The sequence below is a fragment of the Pelophylax lessonae genome (genome assembly GCF_965119305.1).
Source record: "Pelophylax lessonae genome assembly, chromosome: 1".
In the NCBI taxonomy this organism is placed as follows: domain Eukaryota; kingdom Metazoa; phylum Chordata; class Amphibia; order Anura; family Ranidae; genus Pelophylax; species Pelophylax lessonae.
Genome location: NC_138768.1, coordinates 341,052,144 through 341,071,345, shown reverse-complemented (window position 1 = coordinate 341,071,345; position 19,202 = coordinate 341,052,144). Strand labels below are relative to the sequence as shown.

The window sequence follows — 19,202 nt, the reverse complement described above, 5'->3', positions numbered from 1 at the left end:
CTTCAGTTTTACCTTACTGTGTAACCAGAGAGGTGGCACATCTACTTCATTTTTCAGCATTGCAGCTTTCTGTATCTCCTGCCTTCTCACCAGACAGAGAATTGTCATGCACAGGATGCAGCAAAGCAAAAATTGCTCTGTGCTCTGGGTATGCAGTGTGAAAGGGGTATGTGATTCACAAAGCCAGATGAACAGATATACTCATCAATTAGCAAGTAAATAACTTTAGTTTTAGCTGTGGCTTGAGTTTTTTTTTTTGGAAATTATTAAAGATAATGAAAATGTGTGCTAAATTAGTAAATGCATTACAAATAAAATGTAACTCTTTTTACTGAAGACATGGGTTTTATGTTTTTCCTCTAGCTACCTCTATCAATCATTCTAGTTTAATATGTTGTCTTGATTTCTTTTGAATTAAATAACATTGAATAGCCAACCTAAAGATTTGCAGTTTAGCGTTGAGTTATAGCAACTCCAATTTACACACTATTATTGGTTAATTTTTACACAAAGGTTCTATTTGATTTGAAGAAATTTTAATGTGGAATAAATAATTTAGAGGCATTTCTGGTGATGAACCAGAAAACAAGATCACAATATAAAACACTAAATTACTTCTCCCTTTTGAAGCAAATATTACAGTTCAGATTGTACCATAAACAAAAGGTTTCAATCACACAGACATTATAAGAGTTTCATCATCAGGATAGTCTGAAATTCATAACTCAGTATGGAAATCTGCAGATTTGAAAAAGTCACATCAGAACAAACTGGAACTATCAACAACTAAAAAGTGCACAATACAGTGATTGCCATCACTGAGAATGCTTTCAATGCCACCCAAAGAAAGTGGATTTAGAGGGCTCTTTAAACATCACCGTGGCTGATCATATACATTTTAAAACAGATCCAGTCCATCATTTCCTTGCAGTGCATGTACAATGGTTTGATATTGTTGTTCATTTAGTGCCCCTTGCTTAGCAAGAAAGTCTGTCTGTCCCATTGTTCGGCCACACAATGAGAGCAAATTAGAAAAAGTATTCTTTTTGACTTTCATTGATTGCATTTTGCATACTGATTTCAGCTTTCAACGCTGCTGCTGCCTCTACATTGTCCTCATTTTCTGATTCTTTGGCTTCATTCTTTCTATATGTATTCTTCTGGAGATATATTCTTATTGCTATGCCAGCAATGCATAGCAGAATGAATACAGCAACAGTTATGACACCTGCGGAAATACAGAAAAAAGACATGAATTTTTAAAATGAAAGTTTAAAAGTTAGGATATATACGTGTGTGTGTATATGTATTTATAAATATATAAATATATATATATATATATATATATATATATATATATATATATATATATATATATATATATATATATATATATATATTATGAATCTTATCTAATAGCTCCAATGGAAAGGGCACTGCCCCACCTTTGAGCTTGAAGATACAAGAGTTTCAGTTATACTGAGCAAGCATTTTAATGGAGAGGGATGCCACACACTAATGCATTCTATGCATTAGGATAAAAAGTCTTCTGTGTGTAGCAGCCCTCCTCAGCCCTCCTCAGCCCCCCTAATACTTACCTGTGTCCTATCTCTCTCCAGCGATGTCCACAGATCCCTCAGCCACCCAGGACTCTCCCTCCTGATTGGCTGAGATACAGCCACAACGCCATTGGCTCCCATGTCTGTCAATCAGTCAGTAAACCAATCAGTAGAGAGAGGGGCGGGGCTGAATGGTAGCTTCATGTCTGAATGGATACACAGCTCAACTCGGGTGCCCCCATAGCTAGCTGCTTGCTGTGGGGGCATTCAACATGAGGGAGGGGCCACGAGCTGCAAAGAGGGACCTGGGAAGAGGAGGATCTGGGCTGCTCTGTGCAAATCCACTGCAACAGAGCAGGTAAGTATTGTCAGGATTATTGGGTAGATTAAATAAAAGAAAAATGGAATTATAAAGGCAATGTATATTCAGTCCTATACAGAGAGATTCTGAACAGTATAGCATCCATCTTGTATGGGGTCCTTAAAAGTTTGTTCTTTTGCAAAATGCCTTTACAGAGAGTCTTGAAAAGTCAACAGAAGATTTTCTTTGTATTTCTTTAAATCGTAAATAATGACTTTCTGACATTTCACCTGATAAAAGCCTAGCCAGGATGGCACCAGGTTTTACGGGGGGTGATGTCTTCTTGATTGTCTGTATTTTACAATGACCAATAAGTTCAGTATATTTCTTTTTAAAGGTTCATTTAAAAATACGTTTTAGAAAACATCATGTTGTGTAAGATGTATATTAACAATAATATACTTTTTTATTATCGATATAGTAAGAGTGAACTTGGAATTTATATAATGTTGGATATATATATATATATATATATATATATATATATATATATATATATATATATATATATATACTAGAATATTTCTAGTGTAAGGACTTATGTGTCTTGAAACAAATTACTTCATTTTAAGACATGTATAGGGAGTGTTTATATAAGAATTGTTTCAGCCTTGGCTTGGTTATATAAATCCTACAAGCCAGACGCAAAGTCTGACAGCATATGACAGAATTCAAATGATTTAATTATTTTTGCCCAGCCAGGTCATAAGGTTATCAGTGTAATAGTGGTACTATTGTATACTATATACTGAATCTAATAAGTAATACAATAATGCCCCCTTTGGCGACTACTAAATGTAGTCTCTGGGTAAATCAGTAATTTCCAATAAATATATATATATGGTATTAATAATATATCCTTATAAAAGGGCATTACCAGGTCCAATCCTTATCTAGATACAGGATGGAGACATTAGATGGACATATGTATCATGAGAGTATGGATAGATTTTCATATTGAGGTTTTTATGATTATTCTTAAATGAAGAACTTATCATATAATTTTAATATCAATTATACTGGATGACTAGTAGAGGTGTTGCCCAATGACCTCACCAGTTAATGGATAAGTAATCCCAACCAATGGGGATAAAGTTCCTCCTTCTGGGTTCAGATTATGGTAATTTTACTGTCCTTTTGTTCAATACAATATAAAAAGGGAAACCCAGATGAAATAGGACACACACACATTACGACAACATTCATTACACTTTCAACACACACGCTACTCACATCCATACATATACTCATCTATACATACTCCATCTTGCTCCATCATTCATCTTAAACTTTGAAGGACGCCAAACGAAACTCCTCCCTAATCGGCAACCATTTTGGGAAGGCAGCCATTTTAAGGACTCTGGTAAAGACCATTTTAATCTAGCAGCCATCTGAAGTGTGGTAAATATACCTTGCTATTTATCTGATTATTATTTAATATTGTTTATTTCCTTCCTTATATGTTTTATATTTCATGTTTAAGGGTAACGAGATTACAATCCCAGCCGTATGAACCATATTAGATTTTTTTCTAAAAACTGATTTTTGTTTTTATACATTTTTATTAATATCAAATTTTAGAGCAATATTTGCAATTTAGTCTACCGTTTTGCATAACCTATTCTCACTCCAACTGCAGTGGAGTGACTGTTGGCTGCGCAATTCACAGACAATTGTAGTCTGATTATAAAGAACACTTATCTATGGTTTCTACTATACCTGGGGAAAACGTAATCTTGCTTTCATTTTTAATTTTATCATTGAGCTACATATCACATTGCATTCATCGTTTTAAGTTTGTATTTTATGTAAAAGTTATCTCTTTGTGTCACCTCAAGTCTAATCATTTATTGTGAATACATGTCTTGTGAATAAATATTCTTATATATTCCCTACTGCAGACTGTTTTCACTAAGATTGGTATATGCTGTTAAAAAGAAATTAATCGATTAAAAAGAACTTGTTACATATTGATTTGTGGAAATAAGTTGAGATTCTCCTAACTTACAGATCTTTGCTTATTTACATAAATAGACACTGTTATATCAGAGCAGTATAAATATTCTGACAGTATAACATGTTTGTTATATTGTTTTAAAAATATATATATATTTTACAATCACTTTAATTATGGATATACGATTCATTGAGTTTAACGGAATTTCAATAGCCTTTTTTTATTCAATTTATTACTGACGATTTACTCAAAAATAGTTGCTTAAAAGGTAACTGTATATTTATTCTGCTACCATCTTAAAAAAGATGGACTGCGCTTCATTGAAACATTATCAATAAAAATGCTGTTGTTTTGATCTATCTCCTCTGCAAGACCTGTGAGTGCCTCTATACCTGTTTAGTATTCTCCTACTTTTGCAGAATGCAATCTAAACATTTTAAATGGTTTCCAATAGCCAGGGATTAAAGTCAAGCTAGGTGGAACCTGTTGTTGTTAAAGTCTGAAGTAGGCATATCATTACCTAACCATATGATATATAAAATAAAACACATCGTTTATTATTACCTCCAACAACAGCAAAACTACTTTTTAACACATTAGTGAGTGGTTCTCCATTATCCATTGGTCTTGAATGATCTGCAGAAGGACACATAAGAGTAGGCATCCAAAAGAAACAACAGGTTATTTTTTCAGGTATACTGTCTTAATACTCAAGCATGATATATAGTATTTTTTTTAAAAGATTGCTTTTATTATAAAACACTTTTAAATGGGCCTGACTCAAAGCTGTAAGATTTGCTAAGATATAGGGAACATCTAAAAATGTAAAATGTGCCTAAACAGTAACCTGAAAGAGTATATTTTGTCTTGAACATCTCCTGAGAAATAGCAGTGCACTTTCTGATATGTCAGCGTGACTAGAAGGCATAAGCAAAGTTTGGTTAACTGGAAATTCGTCAAACCCAGCAGCAAATCCGTAAACCCAAAACATAGTGCACAAAGCTAAGTCTATGAGATGCAAACTGAGCAAATTTTTTTTCTATCCTTTTTTAAGTCCAGTTTGCAAGTTTTTGTTTAAAAGGGCATGGGTAGCCGGTCACTGCCATTTGAAATTGACCCCAGAAGGCAAGTGCTCCCCCCCCCATTGAACCAAACCAGGCCACATGCCCTCAACATTGAGAGGGTACCTTGTGTGGGGAGTGCAAAGCCTCCCATTCAAAACACCTTGTCCCCACATTAATGGGAACAAAGTCCCAATGACCATATCCCTCTCAGTGGGTGTGGGGGTCTGCAAGGGGACTTTCAAAATGTGGAAGCCCCCAGATATATTTCCCTCCCCTCTTTGTAAGTTATACTTGGCATTTGTTCACAAAAAAAAAGTGACTAGTAAATAAAAACACAGACCAAAATCAATGATGACATCCAGCAATGTAGATCCAACATCCGTCATGGTAAATGATGCCCCACCAACAAGGAGACCCCCTCCATAACAATCCTCCACCACTGAAACTCCCACTACAAATAACAGCACTGGCTACTGAATGTAAAAACAATATGGGGGAACCAAAAATGACCAAAAATGAGCCCTATAGACATAAAAGAGGGAATCCTCTACCTGAGTCCTGGTGAAAGCCATGAGATTCCTTTACTTGAGTGCTATAGACACAGCAGTGAGAAATCTCCACCTAAGTCCTATAGACACCACAAACAGAGTGCTCCACCGTGTCTTACAGACACCACACTGAAAGTCCCCACCCCCATTCCCCTGAGTCCTATAGGCACAACAGTGAGAGTCTTTCACCTGAGTGCTTTAGACATTACTGTGAGAGTCCGACAACCCTGAATATATAGATACAAAATAGTCACTCTTGTGTATTCTATATGGACACCAGAGTGAGATTCCTTGGCAAGAGTCCCATCAGTGAGAGTCCGCCACCTTTAATGCTCCAGACACAACATTGAAATCCTCCATCCAAGTCCTTTAAACACCACAGACAGAGTGCTCTGCTTGAGTCTTATAGACACATCAGCACGAGTCCCTTGTATAAGTCCAATAGACACAATAAAAAGAGGCCTTTGCCTGAGTCCTATAGACATAAATAAGTGTAGCCCCTGTCTAAGTCCTGTAAACACAACAGTGAGAGCCTTCCATCTAAGTCCTATAGAAACAACAGAGATTCCTCCACCTGAGGCTAGAAAACAGCACAATGAAATTCCTTTATGTGAGTCCTTGTGACATCAGTCAGTCAGCAGAGGGGGATCATGGTGTAAGGAAAGGTAATTAGCTTTTAATTTAAAAACTTTACAAACACTTTAAAGCAGTCATTAATTCTAAAACTCCCAAGTCAGCACTTACAACGGGGTCCATTATTGACCCTTTTTTTCTTTAAGCAGAACATGTTGCACTGCTATTCAAAGTGATTGAGACCACATGCTGCTTACATAGAGTTTTGCACTACAGCAACTCACACAATTTACTGCAGTACACAAGTGAGAATGGGCTCTTAGTTTTGCATGGAGTAAAGTCATCATAAAGTTGGCTCCATGCACAGAAAAATAAAGACTAAAAATTAAGGAGGGATTCAGAAGCTGGAAAGTAATGTGTTAACTCCCACACACTTGCCATAACATTTTAACAGGCTGGAAGTTATTTTAGCACCTTTATTTTATGCTGATATGCTAACAAGCAGTTTCTACAATGCTCATAAAAAGGTTTACCACATATCATTGAGATTGTAACTTTTCTTTTACACTGTGAGCTTTATCGGCTTCTTTTGTTTTACTCCTATGTGCTATGGAAGAAATGGCGCTATCTAAATCCAAATGAAAAATAACTTAATTGGCAACTACTGTAAATGCCCTGGATAAAATATTTTGGAGGGTGGGAAAAAAATCAATCTGCTCAAGTGATATTAAAAAAAAAAATCCACTTTGACGTAACTGATAGAGTATGTTAAATTTGATAAAATTTGAAAGCCACTTCAATATAGTGAAACTAAACAATAACCTTATTCGCCAAAAATAATTCATAAACACCCACTACCTTTTGGCCTTGCCATCTTTTTTTTATTAACCACTAAAAGACCAGCCACGGCAGATATACTGCGGCAGGCTGGTTCTCCTGTGCAAACCGACGTATGGGTACGTTGGCTCGCGGGAGTGGGTCTCGGGCGCGAGCCGCTGTTGGTGCGATCACACGTCCGCTCTCTAGCCCTGCAGCTAAGCAACGGGCTCGGTGGCCGTGATGGCCGCTGGGAACCCAGCGATCGCTGCAGGGACTGACAGAAGGCCGTGTGCCATTGTAAACACGGCTCACCACTCATCTGTCACTGATTGAAAGAGGGCTCCTGTCCTGTGTTCCTGTTATTACAGAACACAGGAGTCCTGTTTCCATCCACCAAGTCTGGCCCCACACAATTAGAATCACCCCCTAGGTACACGTTTAACACTTTGATCGCCCCTGGTGTTAACCCCTTCCCTGCCAGTGTCATTATTGCGGTAAAAGTGCTTTTTTTTAGCACTGATTACTGTAGTAATGTCACTGGTATGAAAAATGTCAGTTAGGGGTCCGATCTGTCCGCCGCAAAGTCACAGTCCCACAGATCGCCTCCATTACTAGTAAAAAATAAATAAATACATACAAATGACATAAATCTTTCTCCTAGTTTGTAGACACAAAAACTTTTGCGGAAACCAATCAAAATACACTTATTGGGATTTTTTTTTTTACCAAAAATATGTGGCAAAATACAAATTGGCAAAAAAATGGTGAAAAAATTTGATTTTTAATTTTTTTTTATTTGAAATGTTATATAGCAGAAAGTAAAAAATACTGCTTTTTTTTCAAAATTGTCGCTCTTTTTTTGTTTATAGTGCATAATTAAAAAACTGCAGAGGTGATCAAATACCACCAAAAGAAAGCCGTGTTTGTGGGGAAAAAAAGGACCTCAATTTTATTTAGGTACATCATCGCATGATCGCGCAGTTGTCAGTTAAAGTAACGCAGTGCCGAATCGCAAAAAATGTCCTGGTCATTAACCACTTGCCGACTGCCTAACGACGATTTACGTCGGCAGTCAGCCCCTCACAGGCAAAGTGACGTAGATCTACGTCGCTAGCCTGTGAGGGTCTAGGGTGCGAGCGCGCGCCCCCGGAGGCGCACTCCCACTCCCGCGTGGTCACGGACCCCCCCGCTCGTGTGACCGGCGGACCCGATGTCCGCCGGTCACTCTGCGATCGCCGTTGCAGAGGGAGAAAGTCAGGCGGCTAGTGTAAACAAGCCGCCTGTCATTCTCCCCTGTGTAGAAACAATGATCACACGGTTCTACTATGTAGGACCGTGGATCATTGTTCCTACAGCCCAAGCCACAGCCAATCACAGTTAGAATCACGCCCCTAGGGACACACACCACCCCTCCCTCTCAAATAAAGTTAACCCCTTCACTGCCAGTGTAATTTTACAGTAACAGTGCATATGTATAGCACTGATTACTGTAGAAATGTCACTGGTAACCCCAAAAGTGTCAAAAATGTCAGTCAAGGGTCCGATCTGTCCGCCCAAATGTCGCAGTCCCGCAAAAGAAATCACAGATCGCCGCCATTACGCGTTAAAAAAAAAACAACAAAAATGACAAAAATCTTTCCCTTTGTTAGTAAACGCAATAACTTTTGCGCAAACCAAACATATGTAGAATAAAACAAATTGGCCGAAAATGTTAAAAAAATTTGATTTTTACATTTTTTTTGTGAATTTCATATTAAAAAAAATGTGAAAAATATTGCTATTTTTGCAAAATTGACGCTCTTTTTTTGTTTATAGCGCATGATCAAAAAATCGCACAGGTGATCAAATACCACCAAAAGAAAGCTCTGTTTGTGGGAAAAAAAAGACGTCAAATTCGTTTAGGTACAGCGTCGCACGACCGTGCAATTGCCCGTTAAAGTCACGCAGTGCTGAATCGCAAAATACCCCCTGGTCAGGAAGGGGGTAAAATCTTCCGGGGCTTAAGTGGTTAAGGGGGCAAATCCTTCCGGTCCAGAAATGGTTAAATAATTCCTTATTGTGCCTTTCTGTCTCCTTATAACTCCCTCTAAGGGTTCCTGAATCTCTCTTTTTCCCCCCTCACTTCTGTTTGGGACGAGTAGTGCACGTTAGTTGTGATCATGTGCACTGTTCTATGTACTCTACAAATCCCATTGTCTATAGACCCTAGTCCAACTAGGTAGCAAGAGAGGGTGCCTGCATACCTACTGTACATACAGTCAGATCATAGAGAATGAATGTAGCCACCTTCTATCAGGAAGTCAGATCACAGCAGAAAATCAAAGAATTTGGAGATTTGGAGGAGACTGAGAGCAATAGAAGGTACTTTTTTGAGTTAAGAATGTATACTTCAATAGACTTTTTTTTAACAGTGTTTGGTGCCACTACTACTTTCTTAGTGTATCACTTCTTAGGTCTTCATAGGATGAAAGCATAGCCTTTTAACCTATCCCTGTCATTTATTATCAATAATAATTATTTGCTTTTTTACTGTAAATGCTGCATGAACAAATTTTGTTTAACTTATAACCATTTATGGTTTGATGTGTACATGCCCTTTCTATCATAAACAGTACATTTTGATTTTTTGAACTATGTTACAATTTTTGCAAATTCATAATCTCCATTTATTTAAAAAAATAGTTTGAAAAAGGCACAGAACGTACATTTTGCATACACTGATAAATCCAGTAGTAGCCATAGTACCTGCAAATGAATGGGTTGCCTCTCCTGAGGTTGCATCTTCACCATTTAGGGAACCACAGCCAGATTCGGACACTTGACCCTTTATAATAATCTGAGAGCTATGATTATTTTGAAATGCAATCTTCAGTGGGAAAATATTATTAAATTGCACAGCAGAGAGACATCCAGTGAATCCATTTGCATTGGCTTTCATGGTTTCTAGGTCAATATCGATGTCTTCAGCTGAAAAAGCAGTTAGGATTCATGTTTCACTCTACTAGGCTTATAATAATTACATGAATAGCAATAAGCAGTGTTCATTTTCATCGTATTTCATCAAAACAACAAGGTGCAATGGAATCATTTTTAAAATGCATTCTAGTCAAGTCACTGATAGATTTTACCATTAATTGCAAATAACATGGTTGGATAGATTTTTTTGTGCATCTTTAGCCATTGTAATAAAGGATGGGTACATACTAAAATATTCTTTACTAGCCCTAGTAATGTGTAACCAGTTTATGTACCTAGTGTTATTTTCCAAAATGGGGCATTAACTGTAGGGCCACTATTATTCTCCTAGCTGAAAAGCAGTCATTTTTTTCTGTTTACTTGCATGATGCAGTATTACTGTAATTCCCTGCTTAGTGAATGACAGTCAGAAATAATCAATTTGAAGCTGGAAGTGTGCATCTATTATCAGATAATAGCTATTGTTGCAGGGGGATTTGGAATGGTGCAACCCCATCTTTACAAAATGCTACCAATTTTACTGTTGACTAGTGTTGAGCGAACACGGACTGTATTATTCGGGTTCGTACCGGATAATTGGATTTTTGTTACCCGGACATGGACCCGAAAACTTTACTGTATGTTCGGGTTTAAAATCCGTGTTCGGTAATTTTATTTCCTGTTTTGTATGTAATGGCGCGCTTTTAATGGCGGGCTTTCAACAGCCAATCAACAAGCGTTTAACTGGTGTGCGCCATCACAGCCATGCCTACTAATGTATTAGTAGCTGTGATTGGCCAGCTGAAGCATGTGACCCAGGTCTTTATAAGCTCGAGAGACACAGTGCAGTGCGTCAGTCTGCTGTAGTGTAGGGAGAGAGCACACAGAACGGTGCTGGCTGCTGCTGATTAGGGACAGACAGGGTAAAACAACATTGTGCTGAAAAGAATGCAGGGACAGGTCGGAGTGTAGGCAGGGAAAGATATTTGAGCATTTTAGGGACAGGCTGGAGAGATTAGGCAGGGAGAGATTAGGAGACACAGGACAGAACAATCGTCCGTTAGCGATCTACATCAATTTTGCTGTGTGGGGGGTGGTGCAGTGAACAATCTTTTTGCCCTCACTTGAGCCCACTGAGGAGGAGGAGGAGGAGAAGGGAGAAAAAAATATATTTTTATCAGTCTGTTGTGTGCAGCATTCAGCTATATTTTACTACAGATTGCTGTTCTAATCTGCTATTTAAAAATTACAAATTTAAAGGGGAATTTTTTTTTTCAAGAGCACTTGCCATGCTCTTAACTACATTTTGCTGCCATTTGCAGCACTCTAGCCATTTCCATTGGTTTTTTAGAGACATTTTAGTGCCTGAAAGTTCGGGTCCCCATTGACTTCAATGGGGTTCGGTGTGCGGATATAGTTTGAAAAAAGTCCGGGACAAGGACCCAGACTTTTTTTTCAAGTTCAGCCGAACCCGCCGAACACGGACATCCGCTCTACTGTTGACGTAACAGTAACATGGCATCAAGTTTTAATTTCACGTTTTAGCAATTTAAATGTAAGGGATTATATGCTATATCATATGGTATAAACAAATGCAATGGTGTTTGTTTCATAAACTATTGTTTTGACCTTTTTCTTTTTTCTCCTTTTGTTTCTATACTTTTTCAGCCACTTCCTGTCTACATGAACTCACTTCAACATCAATCACGCATCATTTCCCTGAATTGGCCTACTGAGAGCAATAACTGTGAATCATATCTGCATAATGTGATGGCTTGGCTACTTGCAGTTTCCTTAAGGGTTTTATGTGACAAGGTGACCATGATGAAGCAAAATTGGGAGACGGTTTTCGTCCCATAATAGGAAGAGCCTAAAAAAGGACCTTCATGGTAGCATCACTAGGTATTCTTTTAATGAAAGCTACATATTAAAAAGATTGAAAACAGCTTTAAAAAAAGCTTTTAAGCCCAGTTCACACCACATGGAGTGCAGTGCGTTCTTTTCTGCATAAAAAATGCATGAAAAGTAGGTTATGTGGTTTTCAATTGCATAGTTCATGCCAGTGCTTGCAGTTCCAGTGCGTTCCAGTTCCAGAAAAAAAAGTAGAACATGCTGCATTTTTCCTGCACTGGACTGTACTGGAACGCTGTAAAAATGTATCAAAAACACACTGGTATGCACCGAAATACACTAAAAACGTACTGGAACACACATGTCCTTATGTAAGTTTAAAAAAGAGGGGAAAATCATGCACTGGACTGCATCAAAAATGCACCAAAAACGCATCAAAAACACACTGGAACGCATCAAATACGTGCATGCAGAAAAGCATCTGGAACGTATCTGGACTGCGTTTCTATGGTGTGAACTGGCCCTAAAATCAAATTAAGTATATGAAATTTTAGTGAGTGGGTTAATAAGACATTGCAATAGTAAAATGTTGGCAAACGTTGTAAGACTTGCTCTAACTATACAAAAAATTAATAAAATTTAAACAAGAGGCCATGTCAATGTTATTTATTTGGAATATTCTTTTTTTACATTTTTTTTTGTTTTTGTTTCAGTGTAGATTTGCTGTGATTAAGTATAATTAACCCTGGATGATTTGGCTGCTCAAAGACCAGGGCCTATTTTACGATTCGGCACTGGCACTGCGTGAATTTAACGGACAATTGCGCGGTGGGGGCGATGCTGTACCCAAATGAAATTGATGTCTTTTTTTCCCCCACAAACAGAGCTTTCTTTTGGTGGTATTTAATCACCTGTGCGATTTTAACTTTTGCGCTATAAACAAAAAAAGAGCGCCAATTTTGAGAAAATAACAATATTCTTCACATTTTTTTATATGCAATTCTCAAAAAAAAATGTAAAAATCAAAATTTTTAAACATTTTACGCCAATTTGTTTTCTGCTACATATTTTTGGTAAAAAAAAATCACAATAAGCGCATTTTGATTGGTTTGCGCAAAAGTTATTGCGTTTACTATCTACGGGAAAGATTTATGTCATTTTTATTGTTTTTTTTTTAACTAGTAATGGCGGCGATCTGCAATTTTTTTTGTGGAACTGCGACATTGCGGCGGACAGATCGGACCCCTAACTGACATTTTTTACACTTTTGGGGGTACCAATGACATTACTACAGTAATCAGTGCTATAAATATGCACTGTTACTGTAAAAATTACACTGGCAGGGAAGGGGTTAACTTTATTAGTGATCAAGGGGTTAAGTGTGTCCCTAGGGGTGTAATTCTTACTGTCAAGGGGCGTGGCTTGTGATGTAACCACAGACACATACGATCCTACATAGCAGGATCGTATAGTCTCTGCAGTTACACCAGGGAGAATGCCTTTCTCCCTCTCCAGTGGGAGATTGCGAGTGGCCGGCGGACATCGGAGCCGCCGGTCACTCGCGCGGGGATGGCAGGGAACGAGCAGGAACGCACCTCTGGTGGCGCGCGCTCGACCCCTAGAGGCTCGTGGGCGAGCAGCGTACCGATACGTCGCTTTGCCCAGGAGGGGCTGACCGCCGCAGTACATAGTCGTGCGGCGGTCGGCAAGTGGTTAAAGCTTTGTCAACAGGTCAAAGATCTTCTTCTTTAGCATGTTCTTTTGCAAGTTGCAGATGTATTTAAATTGGTATTCAAAAAATTATATTCTGCGATTATGTTTTCATTGATACTTTCTGTCTCTTATTGCCATATACTTACTTTTTTTTTTTAAAAGAAAACAAGACATGTAAAAATAATGTTTGAACATACAGCTCAATAAAGGAAATGTGATCATTTCAAAGGATGTTTAGTACGTTTCATAAATATTGTAAAGACTTCAACAAACATATACACATATTGCTAAGGCACACTGGAATTGATTTACCAAAATTAGAGAGTGCAAAATCAGGTGCAGCTGTGCATGGTGGCCAATCAGTTTCTATCTTCAGCTTGTTCAATTAAGCTTTGACAAAAAACCTGGAAGCGGATTGGTTTCTATGCAGAACTGCACCAGATTTTTTTTTAGTAAATCAACCACTGAAGATGAAAAGCATAGAGAACATTCTTCCATTTTTGTTATAATTTGTCTTCATGTTGTCAGTCATAGATAGAAAAGAAATATTAAGTTGCTAGATGCAGGCATTGGCAAGAGAAGAAGGTGTGATTATGATGTTATTTAGCATCATATCATTTTGAACAAGAAGGATCCATTTTTCACTTTGCTCATCTTACCCTCTTTTTTTTTTTTTTTTTATTTAAAGAATACAACGCAGGCAACAAACTCCCGTATGATAACGTACTGTAACAAATCATCTAAAACAGCACATTATTACAGCACCTGGAAAAGGACAGCATAGCAAATACCAAGACGGCATTGACCTGTAAACCTGAAGAATACATACAATACGTGGTAGGCAGGAGACACCTACTATGGTGTGAGCGGACTCACCGCGGGGGAACAATCCCCGTAGATTGTGTAGGAGGGCCCCTGAATATGCACTCCCCAAGAGAGTAGGCACTATTGTAGATAGAGGTTCTGCTCATCTTACCCTCTTGATGGACACTAGCAGAAATTGCTCACACATGAATAAATCACAACAGTGATATGCTTGAGAAAGGGCAGGAATGCTTAAATATGTGTGCGAGCAAAAAATTGAACTCCTGTGCACTGCAACTCTTTTTTATATATATATTCAACTTTTGTATTTAAAAATAAAATAAGCACCTTTCGCTAATCTACTGCAAGCAAGGATCAGTCTATGTTCTAGGTCAATTAGCTGCAAGGTTCCCTATATGCACTCATATCCTGTTGGTTTGCTCTCCCACTATTTGTTGGAGTCTATGGGCTTTACAGCTAAGGACATTTTGACCTGTGCCTGTGATATCTTTAAGTGGGAAATAAAACATATGATAGGTACCTGAGCAAAACAAAAGTCTTAAGCTGGATACACACTATACAACTTTTGTTGTTGGATTTCCTTTAGATTTACCTTCACTATGTAGTGCAAGGGCCTGCTTGATTGCATACAAATTGAAAGTGTTTAGATATGACCTCATATTATATGGTTTTGGTAAATCTAAAGGAAAAAATCTAAAGACAATTGTACAGTGTGTATGGCCCCTTAGCAATTGTCTTTGCTCTGATCTGCATTCCATTTTTGTTGTGGCGTACACACCCAGGCAGTCTTTTTAAATTATTTTGTTCAAATTTGCCTTAAAGTTATGCTTGTGTGCTTAAAGATCAATAGCCATGACCACATATTGTTTACAAGCTATGTTCTTACAGTTTGATATTGTACCTTGCTCTTATCGTTTATCTGTAGTTAAGCTCTCATCAGTGCAATCCTGAAAGCCTCAATCAGGGAGAGTCATGCAGTGAAACACACATCTTCTTATTGGGATTTCTCATGATAGCCGCATGCTCCCTTTGTTGTTAAAAGGTTTACATGTATATTGAAGAATACATTTAAGTGAATCTGGAGGTAATGTGGGAATTTATTTTCAGATACATACTCTACCAATTAACTTTACTTCGAAGTGTGTTCTTTTTTCTTTTTTTTTTTTTTTAATAAAAAGGATCTATTTATTAACCACATAACGACTGCCCAACGCAGTTTTACTGCGGCAGGCAGCTGCTCCTGGGCAAAGCGACGTTATGTTACGTCGCTCGCTCAGGAGACTCTAGGGGTGAGCACGTACTGCCGCTGGCGCGCTCCCACCCCAGCTCGTCAGCTGGGGAGAAATCTCCCTCAGCTGAGAGAAAAAGACAGACGGCTGATGTGAGCACAGCCACCTGTCATTCTCCCTGAAGTGATCACAGAGGCTATGTGATCCTGCTATATAGGATAGCATGTCTCTGTGATGACTTCACAAGCCACGCCCCCTGACAGTTAGAATCACGCCCCTAGGGATACATTTAACCCACTGATCACCAGTAATGTTATCCCCTTCCCTGCCAGTGTCATTTTTACAGTAACTGTAGTAATGTCAAAGGTACCCCCAAAAGTGTAAAAAAAATGTCAGTTAGGGGTCCGATCTGTCCGCCGCAATGTCGCAGTCCTGCAAAAAAAATCGCAGGTCGCCGCCATTACTAGTAAAAAAAAACTATAAAAATGACATAAATCTTTCCCTTAGTTTGTAAACGCAATAACGTTTGCGCAAACCAATCAAAATACGCTTATTGCGATTTTTTTTACCAAAAATATGTAGTAGAAAACCAATTAGCCTATAATGTTAAAAAATATTGATTTTTACATTTTTTTTGAGAATTTCATATAAAAGAATATAAAAAATATTGTAATTTTTTCAAAATTGACGCTATTTTTTTGGTTATAGTGCAAAAAATAAAAATCGCACAGGTGATCAAATACCACCAAAAGAAAGCTCTGTTTGTGGTTAAAAAAAGGACATCACAAATTTTGTTTGGGTACAGTGTTGCACGACTGCACAATTGTCCGTTAAACTAACGCAGTGCCGAATCGCAAAATAGGGCCTGGTCATTGAGCAGCCAAATCCTCCGGTCCTTAAGTGGTTAAAGCTGAACCCTGGGGAAAAAAATTACATTTTTTCCAAATGAAGTAAAATGCTCACCTTTAGTGAACATCCTTCTGTTTTTGATGTGTCCTCCTCAATACTTAAGGGAAAAGCCAATCCAAAGCTTACTAATGTCTGTACTTCCTTTCAGATGGGTCTTAACTCTTGCACCCCTTTAACGCCCACAATCAACTTCACTGTAGCAATATTTATGTCAGCACTTTTAAATTAGAAGGAGAGATATATGCCTAGTGTACTGTATGCACACAGCTTTAGCTATACCCTCCTTTAACCTCCTCCCCCCATCTCTTTCCTTAGCAGAGACAACAATGATAGTGTATTCAGTAACCTGGCAATTTGGTGCTGAAGACCCTATCAGAGTATTTTAGGTGTTCTCCACTAATCTGAAACACTTAGCAGTGTTCAATTAAACACCTCCATTCTTTCTTTAGCTGTAAAACATTTTTTAGATAGTATTTTTTATTCTCCATAGCCTAAAATTCAACATCTGTACTTTGACAGTGATAGCTGTGGAAGGAAAAGCTGACAAAGAAATTCACACAAAAGGTAAACTTTAAAAGAGATCTATAGTCACAGCATAACCTTCCTCAGCATTGTAATAGCAATACTAACAACAGTTATTTTCCACAATCCAGTGTGGTTAGAAAGCTGCTACTAGGAGCATTTCTTTAGTTAGTGTGCATGGAGCCTTAATGTGTGGGATTCTCTAAAATTAACATTTTCAACCTTCAAGATTGTTCAGAATCATATGAGAAGATGGCCGAAAAGTTAGAGGGGCTTTTAAACTAGGTGATGGGGGGAGGGTACAGATGTAGAATTAGCCAGTGGAAAGCAAGATTCAGAGGGCACAAATGGGAACATTAGCGATAGGGTGTTCAAAGCTCCTAAACCCAGGGTGGGTATGCGGAAAAATCACAAGAGCAGCCTAAAAACAACATCGAACGAGGATATAGGCAACCGGTCAAAATTACGAGGTTTGTTTACCAATGCCAGAAGCCTGGCCAACAAGATGGGAGAGCTGGAGCTGCTGATGTTTGAGGAGGACTTAGATTTTGTGGGGATAACAGAGACTTGGTTTGACAGCTCTCATGATTGGATGGAGACCATTCAGGGGTATTCCCTTTATCGCAGGGATAGAGAAGGTAAAAAAGGGGGAGGGGTATGTCTGTACATTAAGAATGGTGTACAAGTAAATAGGAGGGATGATATTAATAATGGAGCTATGGACGAGGCAGAATCCCTATGGGTTGAACTTAAAAGGGAAGGCACTATGGGGAAGGTAATATTGGGCGTATCCTATAGGCCCCCCAACCAGAGGGAGGAAGGGGAGGCGGACTTCCTTTTACAGATAGGATTGGCAGCAAGGATGGGAAATGTCATTATAATGGGGGACTTTAATTATCCAGATATAGACTGGGCAGAAGGAACCACGCACTCAGCCAAGGCCCGGCAGTTCCTAAATGTTCTGCAGGACAATTTTATGGTTTTACTTGACCTTCTGATTACCAGCAATACAGACCTGATCAAGGATATAGAAATACGGGGCAACTTGGGAGACAGTGACCATAGGTCAATTAGTTTCAGTATTAATCATAGTAATAGGAAACACAAGGGTAATATAAGAACACTGAATTTCAAAAGAGCCAATTTCCCCAAACTGCGCTTTCTGCTTGAAAATATGAAATGGGATAGAACCCTGGGAACAAAGAACACGGAGGAAAAATGGGAGTGCTTCAAGAGCATACTAAACAAAGGGATTGGCCAGTGTATTCCAAAGGGAAACAAATTTAAAAGAGCAAAACTAAACCCTGGGTGGCTAAACTCCAACATAAAAATGCATATTAATACTAAAGAAAAGGCCTTCAAAAAATACAAGACTGAGGGGTCATTGGCAGCATTCAAGCATTACAAAGAGTGTAATAAGAAATGTAAAGACGAAATCAAGGCGGCTAAAATAGAACACGAGAGACATATAGCGGAAGAGAGTAAAAAGAACCCCAAAAAATTCTTTAAGTATATAAACGGTAAGAAAGCGAGGCCAGAACACATTGTCCCCATAAAAGACGACAAAGTGAATATTGCCACAGAGGACAGAGAAAAGGCGGAAGTGTTAAATAATTTCTTCTCTTCAGTCTTCACAGAAGAATCGGGGGGCTACACTAACCCAACTGGTAAGGCTAATCTAAATAATACACCTCAGGAAGTACCGCCATGGCTAACAGGATAGACTTAGAACTAAACTAGAGAAACTTAACATAAATAAATCACCGGGACCGGATGGCTTGCACCCGAGGGTTCTTAAAGAGCTCAGCCAGGTGATTGCCAGACCATTATTCTTGATCTTTAAGGATAGTCTACAGACGGGTATGGTGCCAGCTGATTGGAAAAAAGCCAACGTGGTACCAATATTCAAAAAAGGGCTGAGATATATCCCGGGTAACTATAGGCCGGTCAGCCTAACATCAGTAGTCTGCAAGATTTTGGAGGGGATGTTAAGGGACCACATACAAGTCTTTAGTAATGAAAATAATGTTATTAGTAGTAATCAGCATGGATTCATGAAAAATCGTTCTTGCCAAACCAATCTATTAACCTTCTATGATGAAGTGAGTTGCCATCTAGATAAAGGTAAGCCTGTGGATGGGCACCTTAAAGACCACAACATACAGGGGTATACAATGTATGGTTAACAGCAATCACACACACACATCATAGGTTGAACTGGATGGACTGATGTCTTTTTTCAACCTCACAAACTATATGAATATGCTAGAAATAATTGAAATATAATGTGGAACTGAATTTATGATTTTAAAATGAA

The 19,202-nt window shown here is 38.4% G+C and overlaps 1 protein-coding gene across 1 annotated transcript in view; it reads right to left on the bottom strand.

The window, feature by feature from the left end:
• Nucleotides 1-304: 304 nt before the first annotated feature.
• CNTNAP4 (contactin associated protein family member 4) overlaps nucleotides 305-19,202 on the bottom strand; it is a 557,814-nt gene continuing 538,916 nt past the window's right edge. Inside the window, exons 22-24 of the mRNA XM_082267662.1 lie at nucleotides 9,627-9,848; nucleotides 4,442-4,513; nucleotides 305-1,228 (exon numbers count right to left, since the gene is read on the bottom strand). Of these exons, the coding sequence (XP_082123788.1) occupies nucleotides 1,029-1,228; nucleotides 4,442-4,513; nucleotides 9,627-9,848 (494 nt within the window). The 3' untranslated portion in view covers nucleotides 305-1,028. The remainder of the gene's footprint in view (nucleotides 1,229-4,441; nucleotides 4,514-9,626; nucleotides 9,849-19,202) is intronic.